General features: G+C 33.8%; 2 protein-coding genes across 2 annotated transcripts; one reads left to right on the top strand and one right to left on the bottom strand.

Moving 5' to 3' along the window:
- Window positions 1-2,164: 2,164 nt before the first annotated feature.
- LOC105153326 (endocuticle structural glycoprotein SgAbd-8) lies at window positions 2,165-3,202 on the top strand. The gene is made up of 2 exons (XM_011068087.2): window positions 2,165-2,249; window positions 2,691-3,202. Exon 2 carries the CDS (start codon window positions 2,692-2,694, stop codon window positions 3,088-3,090), a length of 399 nt encoding a protein of 132 aa, XP_011066389.1. The 5' UTR covers window positions 2,165-2,249; window position 2,691; the 3' UTR covers window positions 3,091-3,202.
- Window positions 3,203-7,574: 4,372 nt separating this feature from the next.
- Window positions 7,575-11,935, bottom strand: LOC105153327 (cuticular protein 22). The gene is made up of 2 exons (XM_011068088.2): window positions 11,800-11,935; window positions 7,575-8,303 (listed from the first exon to the last, which is right to left on the bottom strand). The coding sequence occupies exons 1-2, from the start codon at window positions 11,812-11,814 to the stop codon at window positions 7,923-7,925; spliced, it is 396 nt and encodes a 131-aa protein (XP_011066390.1). The 5' UTR covers window positions 11,815-11,935; the 3' UTR covers window positions 7,575-7,922.
- Between the last annotated feature and the right edge of the window lie 6,998 nt (window positions 11,936-18,933).

Raw genomic sequence — 18,933 nt, 5'->3', positions numbered from 1 at the left:
AAGCTCCGGCTTAGATTTTTAACGACCCTTCTACGAAATACATATCGCTATGATGCGTATCCTGTTACGGGTATCAGGTACATTTATGGCAACTGACAAGGTAATTCAATAGTGAGTAATGAAACTGCATTACGCAAGCGATTGAAGAAAACCACTAAAATGAAATGTCCAGTAAACGTGACATAATTCTTTCTATGTAATAACATATTGCATTTACCTATACCATTTCGATAATAAATAGCTTTCGATTATCTTGCTTTCGTCAAGCTTGTATGTTTTTCATTGTAATTCAAATGTGTGCGACGTACATTTACATAATTAAAACATTTATACAAAAATCATACAGACTTCAAATATTACAGTTATATTTAAATGTTTAACATTGCAAATCGTTGTTATTGTTGCGGAAGGTAATCTTTTTATAGGATAAATTCATTTCAAAGAATGAACGATTAATGATATTTTTGATATCTTTCATTAGAATTAGAATCGATTAGCGATTAAAATGGAGAATTGATGAGCAACTTTAAAATAATTTTTTAAATATATGTTTGTGCTATTTCAATAACTATTTCAAATTTACATCTTTTCCGAAAAAAATTGCTCTTCCTATGAACATTAACTTTAAATTTAATTAAGCTTTAATATATCTGCATCTTTTTCTGGATTATATGTACACTTTTAAGAAAGAGGAAACAGAAAATCAAAATACGAATTGATTTTAAAGTCAATGTTGTAATATTTTCGAAAACAACGGTATTAGCCCTACAGTTCCTGCAAAGCAAATTAAATTTGGAAGTTTAATATTTATACTTCAAATAAACTATATAGATATGAAAGTTGTGTGAATAAGATTATATTTTTGTTCAATAACACATTTTTGTAGTTTATTTATTTTATTTATTATTATTCTTATCGTTAAAAATTAAAATTTTCAAAAACGATAAAAAAATTCACTTTTTTTTTTATAAGTGCTTTAAATATTCACAATAATTTATGCAAAGTTTCATTGCATGTTTCAAGATTCACTGATTAATTATAAAGATACGTTAGTTATAAAGATATAATTAGTTAAGATAAAACAAATAAATATTTTGTTTATTTACTTACATGGACTAGTTCATGTATCGCAATGTAACTCTACGTAAATAATCTTGAATACATAATGTACTCATATTAAAAAATTGAGATTTTTATCATTTATTTTATAATATATTTCCATATATTTTTATTATAAAGCACACATTAAAAAAATACTATTATTTATTAAAATAACTTATGATCCAGATAATAAACCGTCACCAAATTTGTCATATTATTCTTAAACGTGATTTAAAATATTCTGTAATTTTTACATAATATTAAATATTGTCATTTTAAAAAAATATATAAAACATCCTTAATAGTTTTGTATAATAAAATAAATATGTAAAAAACACATCTCAATGAATGCAAATCAATTTTTAAGAAGCATATATCACTTAACGCTTAATAAAAGACGCGGTTATAAAAGAATATAAATGACCGCAAGAAAGTTAGATGTGCACGAAAATTGCAACAAAAGAACTATAGGGATAAACGAGCTAACGACCCATCGTACGTCGCAGCTGTCGGGCGTTAACGATAAAAAATCATCCGAGTGCAATGCACATCGATCGCGAAAGGAATCCCGAGGAAAAACGAGTGGGTATACAACGTTTCAAAGGTTAAAACACTACGTGCATTTGCAACGTACTTAAACTCTATATCTATTTATATACCTTTGTAGTCTCTCAAACAACTGCGATACTGTTTAACTTTTTTTAACTTATTCAAAAATTATAAAATTTAGTAAAAAATTTTTTAAAAATTTACACTACAATATTACACATACGATTCCGTTCACGTGGCGTTTGTAATGTCTTTTTTGCTAATCCCGAAAAATAATTATTACATTTAAAACGTCAGTGATAAATTAATGATAACGAATAAAATAAATTAAGAGTAAAATGAAAACGTAGTGACAGAAGCGCAGAATTTCTGATCTCAACTATCCCGACATATAAATGAAAACAAAAGCTTACGGGCATAAAAGAGTTTCTTTTGCGGTATGCATAGGTCTATAATAAAGATTCCAACCGGTATCATCGTGGCATTTGAAATAATACGCCGATAGCACAGGGCATTGCTATCTATAAAAGGAGGACGCGGCGGATAAACGCTCGTCAGTAGTACCGTGCACGTAATATCTGGAAAACGAAGCAGTTGAGGTAAGAGTCTCGCAGAATCGCTTGTCAGTCAAATCTTAAACGGCGCTACATTAACCATCGTTCTTTTATATAATCTAATAAGCTTCAGCAAATTTCAAAATTATTTGCTACGGACTTCTCATTTACTATTTCGAATTACACTTGCCAACAGCTTTTACAAAAAAAAAAAATTCGATATACTAAATAAATACTGAATAAATGAAACTCGTAAATCTCGGTAGGTTACAAAAGGAAAATTTATAATTCTCGTACATCATTTCTAGTATTTCATTTATAAATTCTTTTTATTACTTTATAAATTTTTGTTGTTCGAAAAGTAACTGTAGAACAAACTTTGTAGTAGGAATTTTAATAGAAATTTATAAATCACAAACAAAAGCAGATGCACGGTTAGTTATCAGGCGTTAGACGAATTTCTAATCTATTTTCGATCCTATCCAGGATGAATCCACATTCAATTATCTTGCTGAGCCTGGCGGCGGTAATATCGGCAGCAAATGAGCCGATAGCCATAGTCAAGCAGGAACAGGACATCAGCCCGGACGGTAGTTACTTTCTGAAATGGGAGAGCGCAAACGGGATTACCTTCGAGGAGCAGGGCGTCCAGAAGAATTCTGGCCAGAAAGACAAGGAGGCTGAGGAGGTACACGGCAAAGCGTCGTGGACCGCGCCCGACGGGCAGAAAATTAATCTCGGCTGGCAGGCAGACGAGAATGGAGCCGTTTTCCAAGGAGCGCATCTACCGACCCCGCCATCCCCGCCGGCAATTCCGCCTGCCATCCAGCGAGCCCTTGACTGGATAGCCGCTCACCCTTACCAGGGAGAGAAAAACAAAGTGTAATTGATGCAGTTCTTGCTACAGACATGTTGAAAATTCGTACTAGCATATGTTTAGCTTGACATTGAATGTAAAAAGACAAGTTCGTATAAAAATGTCATATGCCGAAGGAAAATGTGATTTAATTCCCGATTTCTCATCAACCACTCTTGTCGTAATAAAATTACATTGTTTTAAGTGTATTGTTTAAGTGTACCCCCGTAAAGTGCGATTAATTACTATAATTGTGATATCGCATTGTGTTTGAACAAATGCGATATTGACAGATATGTTTAGGAAGATAGACTTATGGTTAGTTACAAAATCATTAAAATTGATAATAGCTCTAATATATATATATACTACGAGATCGTTAAGACATAAATCAATTATATTGGAATATATCATGTTGTCATGTTTACTTCAGTATCGCAATTATCCCGGATAGATATAATTTAAACGATTCCATCAATCTGATTAACCACAGGCAGAGAGAGTTATTTGTTTAAAAGCAGAAAATTGTAATAAGAGAGTTAATAAAACTTTCAATATATTTATTTATATCTAGCAATATATATAATAAATATACAAGTTCATGAATGTGAATTTATTCACAGTTATTGACTTCGAATGTGTGCAAAAATAACTATTACAATATCATGAAAAAATTCTAATTCTATAATCGAGTATTTATTTTTAACTCATTGTCAGTGAAAGGATCTTTTAAATTAAGAATAAATTACTGCCTCTCAACAATGGCGACACTTTTTTAAACATTGGAAGAAGAGAAAAGCAAACATTTATTCTTTCGGGATGTACGGCCGCTTTCTTCGTCTACTTCGTTAAGGAATTGGCAAAAATATTTCGAGAGTGGCTACTTGACGTGAGACTAGCAAATTCACTTAAGTTGAATGTGGACAGACGACTAAGCGATAATAGAAAAATCGAGGTCAAAAATGGTCATTGCGGCGATGGAGGAAGACAAATTGTTACATAAGCGAATGATAGCGAGAGTTCTTGCTGCTGTCTACACCGTTTTCTTGAAATCTGAGATAATTCGGCGAGACAGTTCGAGCAACAGGGCAATTACGTTAATGGTAAAATGCGAATTGTGAACCGATTTTCTATTTGTTTTCACTTTCATTAAATACTTATACGTTCTTAACAATCTAATTAGTTTTTACATATACATTTGCAATAATTTGATGTTGTTATATGAAATTAAATTAATAATTAATTTAAGAAGAAATTTGAAAAATGCTCTAAGAAATATCTCTAGTTTAATATAAAATTATTTAATAAATACAAATAAACACACACACAATATAAACAGTTTACACTGTATTATGCATATATGTTATCATACAACATTTATGCATTAATTGGCGTTCCGCACTGTTACTCGTCCAAATAAATATGCAAATATTAGTAGATTAATTACTCTCCTTTTCCAACCTTTCTGTTTTTCTGTTCTCTTTTCTCTCTTTTGTTCCTCTGCTTTCTTTGCAGTTAAAATGATTATAGTTGTCAAAGTGAACACACGCGTAAACAAACACGGATTGCTCATTCTGCGGAAATATTCACGTACACCAATTATAATGTTAAATTGTTTACAGAGGCGCGCGTATATATGTATATATATATATATGTTTCGCCCGTGCGCCACCGCGTTTAATTTGATAATTAATACCAAGCGGTCGCTTCATAATTCAGTTATAAATTCCGCGAATCATGTTTCTTGATTGCGGCAGCAATTTCGATTCGACGGCACGATCATAATCGGTATTTGTTGAATCGTGAGTGCAAATAAGACTGCGATAGATGGAATTAATCGAGGCCGGATAATCGAATTTATGGTACTATTAATAAACATTATGAGTCGCCGGCGATATCACGCCGATGTATCGCCGATATACGCATTCTAATGCGAATTCAGATTAATATTTTGACTAATGCGAAATTGTTATAATATTTATGAATTATAGAGGTACTGGCTGGCGCGCCAGCAGTTACGTTTCATGCTACATAAGTATACTACGTGACGTATATACCGGAAGAGACACGTTTTGAGGCACACTTTCTCTAACCGCGGATAATAAAGCTTCGTGCTGTAAGAAGAATGCTGACAGAATAATAAGTCAACAATTAAATAATTTTCTTCAAGCAATTTAACGTAAAACAATTTTAACATAAGACTTTGTGTAAGATTTATCTCTTTTTGATTATACGATATATTATTCTTTTACTACAAAAGTAACACAAAAAATTTGATTTTTGCATTATTATCATAAATAAAATAAATAAAAAGTACTTTATCAATCATCAAAAGTAAACTAATTTAATTTCACAACCAATCTAAATTATATTAGCTTATACCATTCTTAAGGCTTTCATAAAAAGATCATAAAATACGTATCTTCTATAAGAATGATACATTTTGAGTTGTGCCGTTTTTTGAAATAAAAAAAAGAGTTTTCTATAAAGAACATTTAAGAGTTGAGATAGTTTTGGTAATCAAAATTTAAAGAAGAAATTATCTTAAATTTAATCATTTTAACTAATCAAGATAAATACAAATTATTGGTGATATTTCGAGTTATGTCGTTCCAAATTTTTTTATAATTTTGTAGGATAATCAAAATAATCACAACTTAAAAAGATTGAAAACAGTTTTCTCTTTTTATGAAAAATTCAATTTTTTTGAAGTAAGAGAACGATATTGTTACCTGAGATCGAAGATTTGCGAGTAAGAATTATAGAAACTTTTTATCAAATGTTGAGCGATATAAAACTTCTATCAACTAATTCTTAGTCAAAAGGAACTACACTTTTGGGAAAAATAATTTGAAGCTTGTATACAATTTGTTTTCTTCTCTCTCTCTACGGGAATAAACTTTGAAAGATTTAACCTCGCGCGAGCTTGCACCGAGAAGATTTATATAAGTTGCTGTTACGTGATGCTATAACAAATTTAGAACACGACTCACGTCCTGCTAAACGGCAATATATGACGAATATCGCGGCGCCTGAGGTGAAAGTTCAACGAGAACGCCGCGAGGTATAATTAGTTCCGGTTTCTCCACCCTCGCGAAGCTGTCGGATGTCAACGTCAATGTGTCGAATCGGACCTCTAGGTCGACCTTTTTGAAAGTCCCCGGATAGATGACTAGCTCGCGAAAACGACATCGCACGAAGATTATCCACGATATCATCATGACATATTAATTCTCAATATCAGGGAAGCACGATGTATATCGCTGTTTGGTCATTAGAAGAGATGAAAGTGATCGAGAAAAGAAACGCGTTAGCACTGATTCGTATCTCCCATGTCTTGAACGTGACGTGAAGTGACAGCCTTTGGAGATTCGATTGCTCTGTACATTGTTCCTTTTTAGATAACGGATCTCTTTGTGTGGCTGAAGGTTTGAGTGTCAGTAATAACGTCACTCGTACAAGATGAAAAGAGTCAAGAGAAGTACGTGTCAGAGCTAATTTATATTTGTCATGTCACCGGCGTGAAGTGACGGCCCGTTCAGATCACCGGGAAAGGAACATTTTTATTAACTCCCCGATTACCACAGAGAGATCGCAAGATTTATCCGAGCGCATATCATTATAAAGAGATATTGAAAAATACAGTATAGACTGCTGTCACGAAATCGTCAAGATAAATTATAACGCTGTATGCATTTATATAAATTGAGATTTATCTAACCCTGCTGCAACAGTTATTTTATCCGAGCTTGATCGTCGCGAGTTTATATAAGGATTAAATTTAATTAGATTGTTACCCAGTGCCATGAATACGTGGATCTTTATTATAACGCGCGAGTGGTTAAGTAAACAAGGCTCATCGAGACGTCTAGACTCTCGTTGCACCAAACGCAATCAAAGTTACCGACGGTCCCCATATGACGCACGTTACATAAGGCGCATGTCTTTGTCCACTCTACGCGATTGATTAATGATAGCGAGCAAGGTCTGCTGTAATAAAGACGCGCGCGGCAGCTGTGTTTACAGCGATGTAATATTTTACAGTAATAGTCGCGCGACTTTCTATCGTAAATCAGTCTGACGTAATTGCGACGGCCGGCGTCTATTATATCCATGATGCTCGAATACAGGATTTACTTTAAGTTCATCTTTAATCGCGCGATACATCGTACATTCCGGAAACAGCAGATTCGATGGCAGATGCGAGCACGTTGAAAAGCATCTTCGATCAAGAATTAATCCAATCAAGGATTAATCCAATCAAGGATTAATTTTGTTACGCGTATGTTAGGGAAATGAATTAATTCTTGATTTGCAGAATGGAGATGTAGAAAGAGGGAGAGAGAGAGAGAGAGAGAGAGAGAGAGAGAGAGAGAGAGAGAAAGATGAATAAATATGCGCCACCACTAACCGCAAATTTGTCCCGCATCCTTCCTGTAACGCGAATCTGGAGCAGAATTTCGCGTACATTTTCGCGTGTTTCGTCGAGGATATCAGGCTTATTAATAGCAACGTTTCTCCTAAAATGCAACGTTTATTCTTAATGCACCGTGACATAACTACAAGTCAGTTACAAAATCGTGGTACATATGTCTCTTTGAATATATATTTTAATACAATACAATATATTTAAAATACGCATGTGTATAATATCGTGTACAATAAATATTTACAACAATTTGAACCAGAGTAGTCCGTATGTTCATTTCGAGGGCGAGGACGACAACGCGGGGCGGCGGCAACACTCGTTGTTCGGCGTCACCGTAGGTTCGTGTATCGTGGATCGTCTTCCATATTCTCGTGGCGGAATAATTACTCATGGAGGTGAGATCACATGCTGGACGGCGGCGCTAGTCGCTGTTTTACACCTGATTCTCATCTTCCTTAGACGGATGAGCCGCGTTCCACTCGAGAGCCTTCAGTATTAGCGGCGGGATTTCCGGCGTGGTGGGTAGATGAGCACCCACCGGTTGAAAACCGTTCTTATCGGCCACGTACGTTAAAGAGATCGCCTGGCCGTCGTCGCTCGAGTAGCTAAAGCCGCCCTCTGCCTTCATCGCCTCGTTGTCGGTGCCGACTTCCTCCAGGTGACCTTCCTCATTGGCTTTGATACCGTTACCGGTTTCATAACTCCACTTGTACGACCCATCCGGGTTAGGACCTTCCTGATTTTGGCTGACGATTGGTATCGGTTCGTCGGCAGGCGCTGCCGCGGTGCAGGCTACCACTGCGATCAAGATTACCTGATAAAAGGAAAAAGTATTAATAAATAATCAATAATATAGAAATAAAACTATAAAAGTTGGTTATTGATACGAAAATTTTTACAATATAATTTTATTATGCAATTAGGTTTGGGGAGAGCGCTATTTGTGTCAGTCTATCTTCATTGTTCATTAGACGTAAAGGATAAAATATAGCTATAATAGGACACAAATAGCTATAATAGCGATTCCTCGAACACACCCTAAGCACCATGATACAGAAAAATTTACACAGTGAGGAAATCAGCATGGATTTGCTTACATTGTTGCCTTATAGTGATTGGTTTACGTGATGAATTAGTGATTGCCTCTGCTGTGATTGATCAATTCTCTTACTGTTCACGTTTTACTGATTAAGGATCGGTTGTTCCATCTTTGGATAAACTACGTGATAATTTACGTAATAGATAAACAAAAAAGTACAAAAGTAAAAGAATAAAAGGATAAGAAGATAAGAGAGTGAGTTAAAGTTTATCGAAAAGTAGAATAACCTACCCGAAGTATCTTTTTGTGCTGTAATCCTCAAAATATATTTCTCTCTATATAAACGGACGTTTCGAATTCGCGTGAGCTATCTTCAGAGTAAATTAATTGACGAAAATCGATTGTCTTATCCTACGTTTATAGTTCCATAGAAGTGAGTTCCAATTACATTATTCAAAAGTTCAAACTTAGGTAAATTTATTATGGAATAAAAATAAAAACTTAGGTAGATATTATTATTATTGGAAAACATTCGATTGTTAAAGAATAAGTGTGAAACTCATCAACAGAATAAATGTCATAAATGTAAAAAAAAATATAGAAGTAAAAATTACTATTGTATCCGTTAATTGATAAAAATTTCTCGATATAAAAATTAAATTATGTAAGTCAAAAAGTATTAATTGGGCGGAAATAAATACGTGTTTAATGCGGGAAAAATAATTCATGGATGATCGAGCTGTTCGCGATGATACATTTATTGTAGGAATGAATTTTAGTTGGAGAGTTACGTTTGATGTTAAATTTTTAATACAGAGAAATATGCATTTAATTGTAAATTCAAATATTAAAGTCTAATTAATGTAATGTAATTATCCTGCTGACAGTGTAATATGGTATTGCAGTACTCTTGAACAAAATTAATTGCTTTTGTAAAATTATGAAGACTGATGAGATTAGTATTTATTTAATAGTCATTATTATATCGTTAAAAACGCTCACTATCAATTTATCACTCGGAAATGCTGCGGTGACAGATTTACTGTCACGATTATCTTAATTAATCTTTTTTTCCTTAAATCATGTTTCATCCGCATGTTAACCTCCTATATTTAGTAACTTTCACATCTCTTAGGATACACATGTTTTAACAGCTAAATACAAATTGTGAATACACGATTCTAATATTGATTTATTGAAATCGCTTGAATGTGACATTATGTTACGAAATTCCACGGTATCGATCGTTGCATCAAAGTCGAGATTATCGGGAAAAGATCTAATACAAACACTAAGATGAAAGTAATATTCATTCTTAGAGATTAAAGATATAACAATTAATTCCGAAGATTGACTTATCAAGTAGGATCTCGATTAAAGTGATGATTACGTGAATGAGAATTCAACCCGCGGCGAATAATTTAATACCGATATTTTATTTATATATTAATATTTTATATTTTATACCGGTATTTTACGATAAAGTTACGGTATTCAATAACAACGCTGGATCACGATACAGAGAACTAAACAGCCTTAGTTAATCGCCACCGGTTATGTTTGCCGGTACGTAAACATCGTATGAACATTAGCCTTCTCGTTTAGCTTTCCTGCTTGAGACTCACGTTGTTGCACAAGTGTTTATGCGTACGTACTAATAAACTATCGCTATTTAGATATTTTCGAGGACGCAATTTGCGCGACGTGGTAAAAATGAAATAATTAAGAGTAATTAATTATAAGAACAATATGTCTGCAATCTCCAATATAATCATATTAATATATAGTATAACATATTAATATCAAAATATTTGTATTATCGAAATATTAAAGTTATTGAATTCTGCCTTTGTTTATTATACTACTGATTTAACTTTAACAACAACATTTGAAATTGCTAGGTCGGTCATGTTGCGACAGAGAAAGCTTTGCTTTGAACCAATGGAAACGGACTCCGCAGTAGTGATACCGTTTTGAGTCAGACACGACGGGGATCGCGGTAGTATCAGCGTTATTAGGTCAGACGCTGCACTTTGAATAACCTTCACAATGCTGACGATTCGTGTTATTATTATATAACTCTACAATTTTCTGAATAATTATTTGACACTACAAATAAAACATTATCTTGAATTACAATGTACAAAAAATTCTATAATAGATTATTATTGAGAACATCAATATTGTCCCAAAATTATTCAGTAAAACTGAATTGAATTCAATATGTTGATTATGTAGAAACTGTTGCACTAAATAAATTATACTGAATACGCTGCTTGTCGAAAACGGAAATGAACAGATATACACTATGATTTATGGAAATGTTGTTATGCTTAGCAACTCTTCGATTTTACGTGATTAATATTCATTCAGTCGAAACGCTATTTACACTAGAATTATCGATGATAAAGGTATATCTATTTCTACTATTATTAATAACATATAACATATTTTTTAAAAAAAAGGATAAAAAAAGGAAAATATGTTCAATTGATTTGTAATTTTAATTTATAAAACTTCTGTTTTAACTAGAATTATTAAAGCCAACATTGAAACTACTAAGAGAGTAGTTCTAGCGTTGGTTTTAGTAATTCTAGTTAAAATAGTTTTACAAATTTTAATAAAAAAGTAATTCTAGTATTGGCTTTAGTAGTTCTAGTTCAAACAAAAGACAGTTCTAGTACATGAAAGTAATTAAAGAATAAATATTGCTATCTCACACGTTAAGATAAAATTAATCCATGACTCAATATTTTCTAAAATAAAACTATCTTAGTTCGCAGTTAAAACATGTTGTATTATCCGTTATACGTATTGCTATTATATTGCTATTAAACATATACATTATTTAACGTACATTATTTTACACGTAAACGCGGTAGATTTTGAGTGTATCCCGACAGTGTCGATCGATATCCTTACACCAACTATCCTCCGGGACACGCTACTTACCCTCCGATCCCGGCTCGCCCCACGTTTCTACCCACCGACATCCGAGTCCCCGGAGTCCTCGGAGTTTCCGGACTCGCTCTATACCGGATATAATCGAGAAGTGTCACTTACAACAACGTAACTCACAGAATGTCCCGATACGCGCACAGGAATCCCACCGCAGAGACCGGAAATGCACGTCAGATTCACACGACCCGGCTACGATTACCCGCGAATTGTCTCATGGCGGAAGTTGCCCTCCGGCATTCTTGCTTCCCAATCTCTCTTTCCCCCCCCCCTCCAGCCCTGAGCTTTTTTTTTCTCTTAATTAAACGCTTACCAATGACGTGTACATGCTGCGGCAGTAATCGCTGATGGGCAAGTGTTTATCAAGCCCCGCAGCGCTCGTCGTATATATACCCCTGGAGGCATCACCAACACCACCGACGGTCCAATGCACCGATAGCCACTACATTACGATAGTACGTAGAATACACAGAGGGGCCGTACAGAGGGACAGACAGGGGGGTTTACACGGATCCACGATTTAACACAGCATCGTTACGTATGTGAATGCGTGTGTGTAAGTGTCGCTGCCGCAGCGTCGGTGAGCTGAGAAACAACACACTCCACATAGCATCGAAGAGAGACCATCTTCCCTGAGATCACCATGTCACACTGCGCTAAATGTCATCGGGTTCCCCGTTAAAGGATGCTTACTCAATTGTCGCAATTCTTTCTTTAACGACGATCTGCGCGGGGATCCGTTTTCCTTTTCCATTAGTCGGCCGGAAACTCGGACTCGGTGAGTTTGCGGTCAGTTGTGGTATTCTCTTCGACAGACTCATCGGCACGTCGGCATTCAAGTATTATACGAATATGTATTCCCCATCGTTTTGAATTTATGCGAATTTTTTATTGTTGTTTTAAGAAGACAAAACGATATACGCGTAACACTGTTATATAATTTCTCTCGTTGCTTCTTTCGTGCTTGGGCTCCTCCTGTTTTCTCTTACGACAAGGTAAGACTCTCTTATGGCCAGTTCAAGGAAATTGCCGTTCGGTAATGCTTCTGGAAAGCACGAAGCAGAAATCTGGAAAGTCTGGTAAATAGAAATAACTTTTCTGTTAGTGGCGTCTACCATATTTTCAATCATTCGTATGTATTTGAGTACCGTCAGATTAAAAGATCGAGAGCGAGTGCTCGAGAGACTGTTTCGCCGTGTCGCTGTCGCGTAGATTTATGTTGTGGATTTTTGTAAAAAGTTGTACCCTCTTCATAAAACAACGCATGTATGTGACACATATGGGAACAGCTTAAACTCGTATCTTCTATCGGATTTATTAATCAGACACCGCCCATCGCTTTGGCATTTTCCTAGCAGTAGTTTCACGGACACGGTAAAATTCAATTCTTCTTCCATTTATTTTCCACTTTTTTCCCAATCTTACCGCTTCATCGCTCACGCAAATGTTACGTAATATTAATCGTCAGTGCTAACGCGCGTTTCTAATCAACAAATCGCGCCATTAAACAATCAGTTGGTCAAATGGCTATTTACCTCGAATTTTTTTCTAATTGCAAAATCTAAATCACGATCTGACGTAAAATCAAACTCAATATCCCCTGCAGTCCCTAGCCTGTGAATCGACTGACAAACGCACGACACGCGCAGTCGAATTGTCCACTCTCTAATCAATCGGAAACGGCCTGACAATCTCTCATTATCGACCGATAATTATGTGAAGCGCTGCGCTATATCGCATTTACCTCGTCACGGCTGAACTTTCCGTATGCTGTGAGAATAACGAGCTCGCGTTAAGCGTTTAATCGAGGCGATTGTAATCGAGGGGTTTCGTAAAAAAAAAAAAAAAAAAAAAAAAATAAATAAATAAATAAATAAATAAAGGAAAGGACGTGACGGCTTCGGTTCTTGGCGTAACGTAATTGTGAGAGAAACAACAGCACGCCAAACTTTCTCGTTTGAAATGGGTTACGCGCGATTCTGAGAACATTTTCTCGCACGCGCGATAGTGTACGTTTACAAAGTAAAAAGGTATTTTTTATTTTAAACTCAGAGCCGCGTAGTAATATTGGGTCTTTTTTATCTTACGACATTATTATGTAATATAAATATGCGCGATAGTACATGATGGTGTATTATATAGCTGATACAAAGCGATGCATGTGCCGGAAGATGCGGAATTATGCATGCACCTAACATGCGTATCTAATTAATAATCAATGCCATTCCATTGGGATGTTTGAGATTGTCAGTAAATATCGCCGATCAGATATGTTAATGTCTCCGCACAAGATAGAAGGGGTTATATTTGTCTGGGAAATTCCGCATTCGTTGGAAGTACGTAGTTGAAAATACGATTAATACCGCTTACCCAGATTCGTATATCTCACCGTAATAGAGTTTTATCGACAGCATATAGATAACCCAGTAAAAAAGGTTTATATACTCCAGTATAAATATACATAATTATATATAAAATATGCTCATACATTTTTTTTCTTGTATAATTTCCATTCGTATACAAGAAACATAATAAGAAAAATTGAAAAATAATTAGAAGGATAAACTTTGTATTGTTTTTTTTTTTTATAAAAAAGAAAAGGTTTGTGGAAATGATAAAAAATTGCTTATATATAATTATATATAATAAAATTATGTATGTAATTATACATAGAATATTGTATAATGTGTTCGTTTTAATATTTTGTGTAGAAAAATAATACAAAAGTCATTTTTCCTTTCCAATTGTTCTTATTATTTTTTTATATATAGAGTTATATGAGAAAGAAAACATATATATGAGCACATTTTGTATACAATTATATTTATTTATATTTAATTATAAACTTTTTTACAATATTGTGTAATTAATTAATTTCATTACGTAATATAGTTAAATCAGACTGCGCCTTTACGAATATAAAATAGTCCATTTTTACATTGTTATTTAATTATTTATATTATTTCAAATTTTATATTAGGTAACGTTTATTTTTTGTAAGCGTTTTGAAAAATTGTGACAGTGTTACAAATAACTATCAGGTGTTTTTAGGTGTTAATAAAAAGTCAAACGCCGCGCTAGATTATTATCATGATAGTTAGAGTGTTAAGATACAGAAAAACGATATGGGATAATACTTGTACATACAATGAAAATATTAATTATAAATTATCAAGATCTTCCGTCAAATCGAAACATGAAAATATCGAATCATGGAATTAATTAAGATTAATTACGTTAATTAGTAGTAATTTAGCTCCGTCATAATTCCTCTCTTTCGTTCTTCTTTGAGGAAACTTTGGAGAAGGCCGTATATTTTCCTACGTGCGATTATTGATCGTGGACATTACCGGCGAGGTACATTCGATATAACATTAGACAGGATCCGACGGGGGAACAGTGAATTATGCCTCGATAGGCATTAGTTTTCTTCTTTTACGGGAAATGTAAGGGGCACGTAGCACGACAATAAATTCTCGTGTGTCTCTAGGAATGCCAGCTGCTCGCTGCTGCGCAGCGCCATGTACCTGCGTGATTCACAAAGTCACGTCATCGATATATCCGAACAATTTTCTCGCGAGATCGCATTTACATTTTGCACTCACGAGTCGTAATAGAACGCAAAAAAAGCCTAGGGGGTTGGTTTAAAATAATCCGTTAATCGGAACTAGGAAGGGAACGCGAAGAGAAGAGAACTAGGAAGGTGAACATCTCTCTTGAAAGTCGAGGACGCTCAATATGATAAATGCTAAAATACGTCTCACAATTGCTCATTGAGTATATTTTAGCGCACCGTGGATTATAACGAAACGTCAACTCCGTGCAATTACAGTAATTTATAGCGCAATAATTTTGCAGTGAGATAATATTTATGTTATATTATATAAAAACAAGAACTCTGTCCAATATCTATACATCATTTATTTTGTGGTCTGATTTACATTTTAAGAAAAATTTACCGTAAAAATTGATTTTTATATTTATTTAAAAAAAAATTACAAGTTCTATACTTTTTATTTATAATTAATGTTAATTATATAATAAAGTTCTTGAAAAGATATCATTAAAAATTAAATAAAGTATGAAATACTTCGCGCAACGCGAATATTTTTAAATCTTCGATAAAAATCTAAATAGATAATAAATATTTTAAAAATCTTAAGAATCTTTTCAAAAATTTTCTCTAAAAAACTTTTGTTAAAAAAACACGTCGACTTTTTCAACTTTTGTAGGTCACTATCGCGCGAACACGGTCTAAACTCGTGAAGAGACCTTCTGGGAACATGGGTTTTGGACAAAGAACATTAATTGAATGCAAGGGAATGAACGATCACTATCTGGTCAATCGCGAGACGATTGTCCGGTAAATATAGAGGAAAGTTTACGCGATATGTTTGAAGTTTTAATTAGCCATATTACGTAACGCGATGCGTAGATATTCAAAAGATATATGAATAAATATCAGCTGTGAAAGCGGCTAACATTCTATGTTCTTATCTCGTGATTTACACTGCTAGATATCAAAACAGCAATGTAACCCGATCCTTTGAATTAAATAATATTCTATTTCTTTTTACCTCATGTTTGTCAAAATATAAATGAAAACATTTCTGTATTTAGTTTCAAAGTAAATAACGTTCATGTCAATGTATGTACTTAGTAGGTATAAATAACAAATTTTTGAATCAAATTTAGTATACTTTCTTGAGTTAAATCGTTTGACTGTATTCTTTAAGTTAAATTATGACATATTGAATAAAAACAATGGCAACTTAAAATAATAGAAATAATAAAAAATCATTTAAACTGAATATAATTTGATATTTTAAATTTAACAGTGTAAGAACACATCTCTAAAAAAAGGTCTCTCAAGGAGATCAGCCGTGATCATTACGTGAGATTTAATGCAATCGAAATTCCTCTTCGTCGTACACACCGCGCTATACACCGTGGATCATTAATTTCCCACATCACCAGGTAACATTTTCGCGGTTCTATCTGATCATTTGTTAACACGACGAGTCTCTCGAGGCGGATATCACCTGCGCTCTGGGTGTCACGTCGCTTTGCAAAAATTAGAGAGATGTTTCACGAAGTTTTATTGCACGTTCTTCTTGCCAGATTCAGGTCTATTATAAAAACAGTGAACACATGTAGAACCAACTTCACGCGCGCGAAGTGTATTATACATTCATACATTGATGATTTATTTAAGTCCAATTTCTTCAGGAGATTCTCCTGGATAAAGTTATCCGCAACTTATTCTGGAAATGAAGAAATTGGGTATTAGATGATAAACTATCAGCTCTCTTTATATTTAGTAAAATGTACTTGCAATTTAAATTCGCAGCTTCATTTTGCATTTTTATACGCGTACCTTGTAAGATGTCTCGTTACTCATTGCACACACGTACAACGCGAGATAAGAGAGGGAGGGGGAGGAGGTAGCTTAAGGGCTACAATCGATAAAACCTGCTACAGCTCCGGGCTACGCATCTCTCGCTGACCAACATCGCGGACGATGCACCTCGATGCACCTCATTTTTATTCACTTGACAGATCGAACACCGTCCTGATACGGGAGTATCGCCACGCCGCCTACTTTTCTTTCTACCTTGCTTTCTATCTTGCCGTATTTATGGTACGATTGCCGTGTCTTCTCGCTGTTGCATACGACTATTGCGACGGAAAAGTTGTGGACTGTTTCGCCTTATTTTAGGAGGTATTTATAATCGCCGTATCACATTCCTGATTTTCGCGCATTTCTGCGATGCCATAATCGGCCGTATCTTAAAGATTGATATCTGGGCTCATATTATTCTTGAAAATTATGGCATACGAAAATGTAAAAATATTATACTATATTTTACGTATATTATAGATTTTCCTATAAGTATTTTCGTATGCGATATTTTTTAAGAATGAGGCTGGTTCTCCGCGAAATATTAGGTATATTTTTTGTCGCTGCACTGAATTGCAGTAAAACTTTTTAAAACTTTTACTTTCGTTGAACTTCAAATATGCAGATATCTGTTTTATTTTACATACAAATGTATTAGTTTAGCCATAAAGAACCTCTGAATTTGCAACTTATAAGGCTCGTCGTTCCAGATAACACCCTCGCGTGAACGCAGGTCAATTTGAGTATTCCTTTATATCTTTCATGCACACAAACAAATAGATCGAATACATCGAAATTCTATCGTTTTATTTTATTTAAATAATAGATTAACCCCTTCAGATCTGATTTTATTAGAACCATTACACATTAAATTTTTTTTAAATTCATTTCAAAAACATTTAATAAGTAATTCATATTAAACAATAAATTTTTTCCAAAATTTTGATTATTTTGTCAACATACATACGTTATGTACTCTGATCTCAAATGATGTCAATGGAATCAAATAATTTTAATGAATAACGTCTTTAAATTTGATGTACATTACAATGTACACTGCAGGGTCTGAAGGGGTTAAGAGAAATAATCCTATTTTCGGTCAAAGCGGATCTTAGTGCTTAAATATTTAATGTAAATTTATATGCATATCCCGTTCTACAAACCGCGCGTTGAATAATGGAGAATTAATAAATTGGATATTTTCTAAAATTCTTTAATTTGTCCCGAGGTAAAGAAAATTCTATGAATTATGTAAATTTGGTATTTTTAATACTTGGAATTGAAGATTATATTTGATTCAAGAGTTCTCAAGAAGATAATATCATCTTTGTTGCAAAAAGAGATAATAGGAAGAAGAGAAAGTTTTAACGAAAGAAATATGACCAAGAAGCATTACTTTTATTAGTCTTAAATTTATTCACACTTTATTGGATTACTTAATACAGTACGACTTCTATCTCTTTGTGACATTGAAATTTTTCCGTAATCGCACGTTGATATCAAAAGTTACAGAATCGAAGTGATTGTTATAACAACAGCACTCTCACCGAATATTTTAATTGGTGATTAAGAGGAGTTCGAGTCGCACGCGTGTCTCGTTACTACGTGTAACACTTTTTCTCCTCGTTTTTGGTCGACAGTCTCTGATAAAAAATTGCCTGAGGATGTACCAAATTAAGCGTTGAACATTTTTTTCAATATTTCATGAAGCACACTTTAACCGAATATAATTTGCATCTTGACCGAACATTTTCTCGGACCGTATTTAATTTTATCACCTAATTGATTGTATTTCAGCAACTTACGACATTAATATTTATGAATTAAGAAAGAACGCTGTCCATTTAATTAAGAATTTTGATAATTTCTAAATATTTTATTGAAATATCATTATTATATTTATTTTTTTAGGTATTTATAAAAAAAATTTGTAATGTATTTTTTGTAAAATACATTACAAAATATATAAAAAGTAATAAACAATAAATTAAAATATATCTTAATTATAATAATTTTCACTGTATTGAAAATTTTGTTTTTAAAGAC

This window comes from Acromyrmex echinatior, chromosome 4 (genome assembly GCF_024713525.1).
Source record: "Acromyrmex echinatior isolate Ae372 chromosome 4, ASM2471352v2, whole genome shotgun sequence".
NCBI lineage: Eukaryota > Metazoa > Arthropoda > Insecta > Hymenoptera > Formicidae > Acromyrmex > Acromyrmex echinatior.
The sequence above is the reverse complement of the archived record's forward strand: the minus strand, read 5'-3'. Positions and strand labels throughout refer to the sequence as shown.

Bases quoted from the DNA above. Each gene is read 5' to 3' on its own strand.
- LOC105153326 (XM_011068087.2), top strand. From the start codon at position 2,692: ATGAATCCACATTCAATTATCTTGCTGAGCCTGGCGGCGGTAATATCG.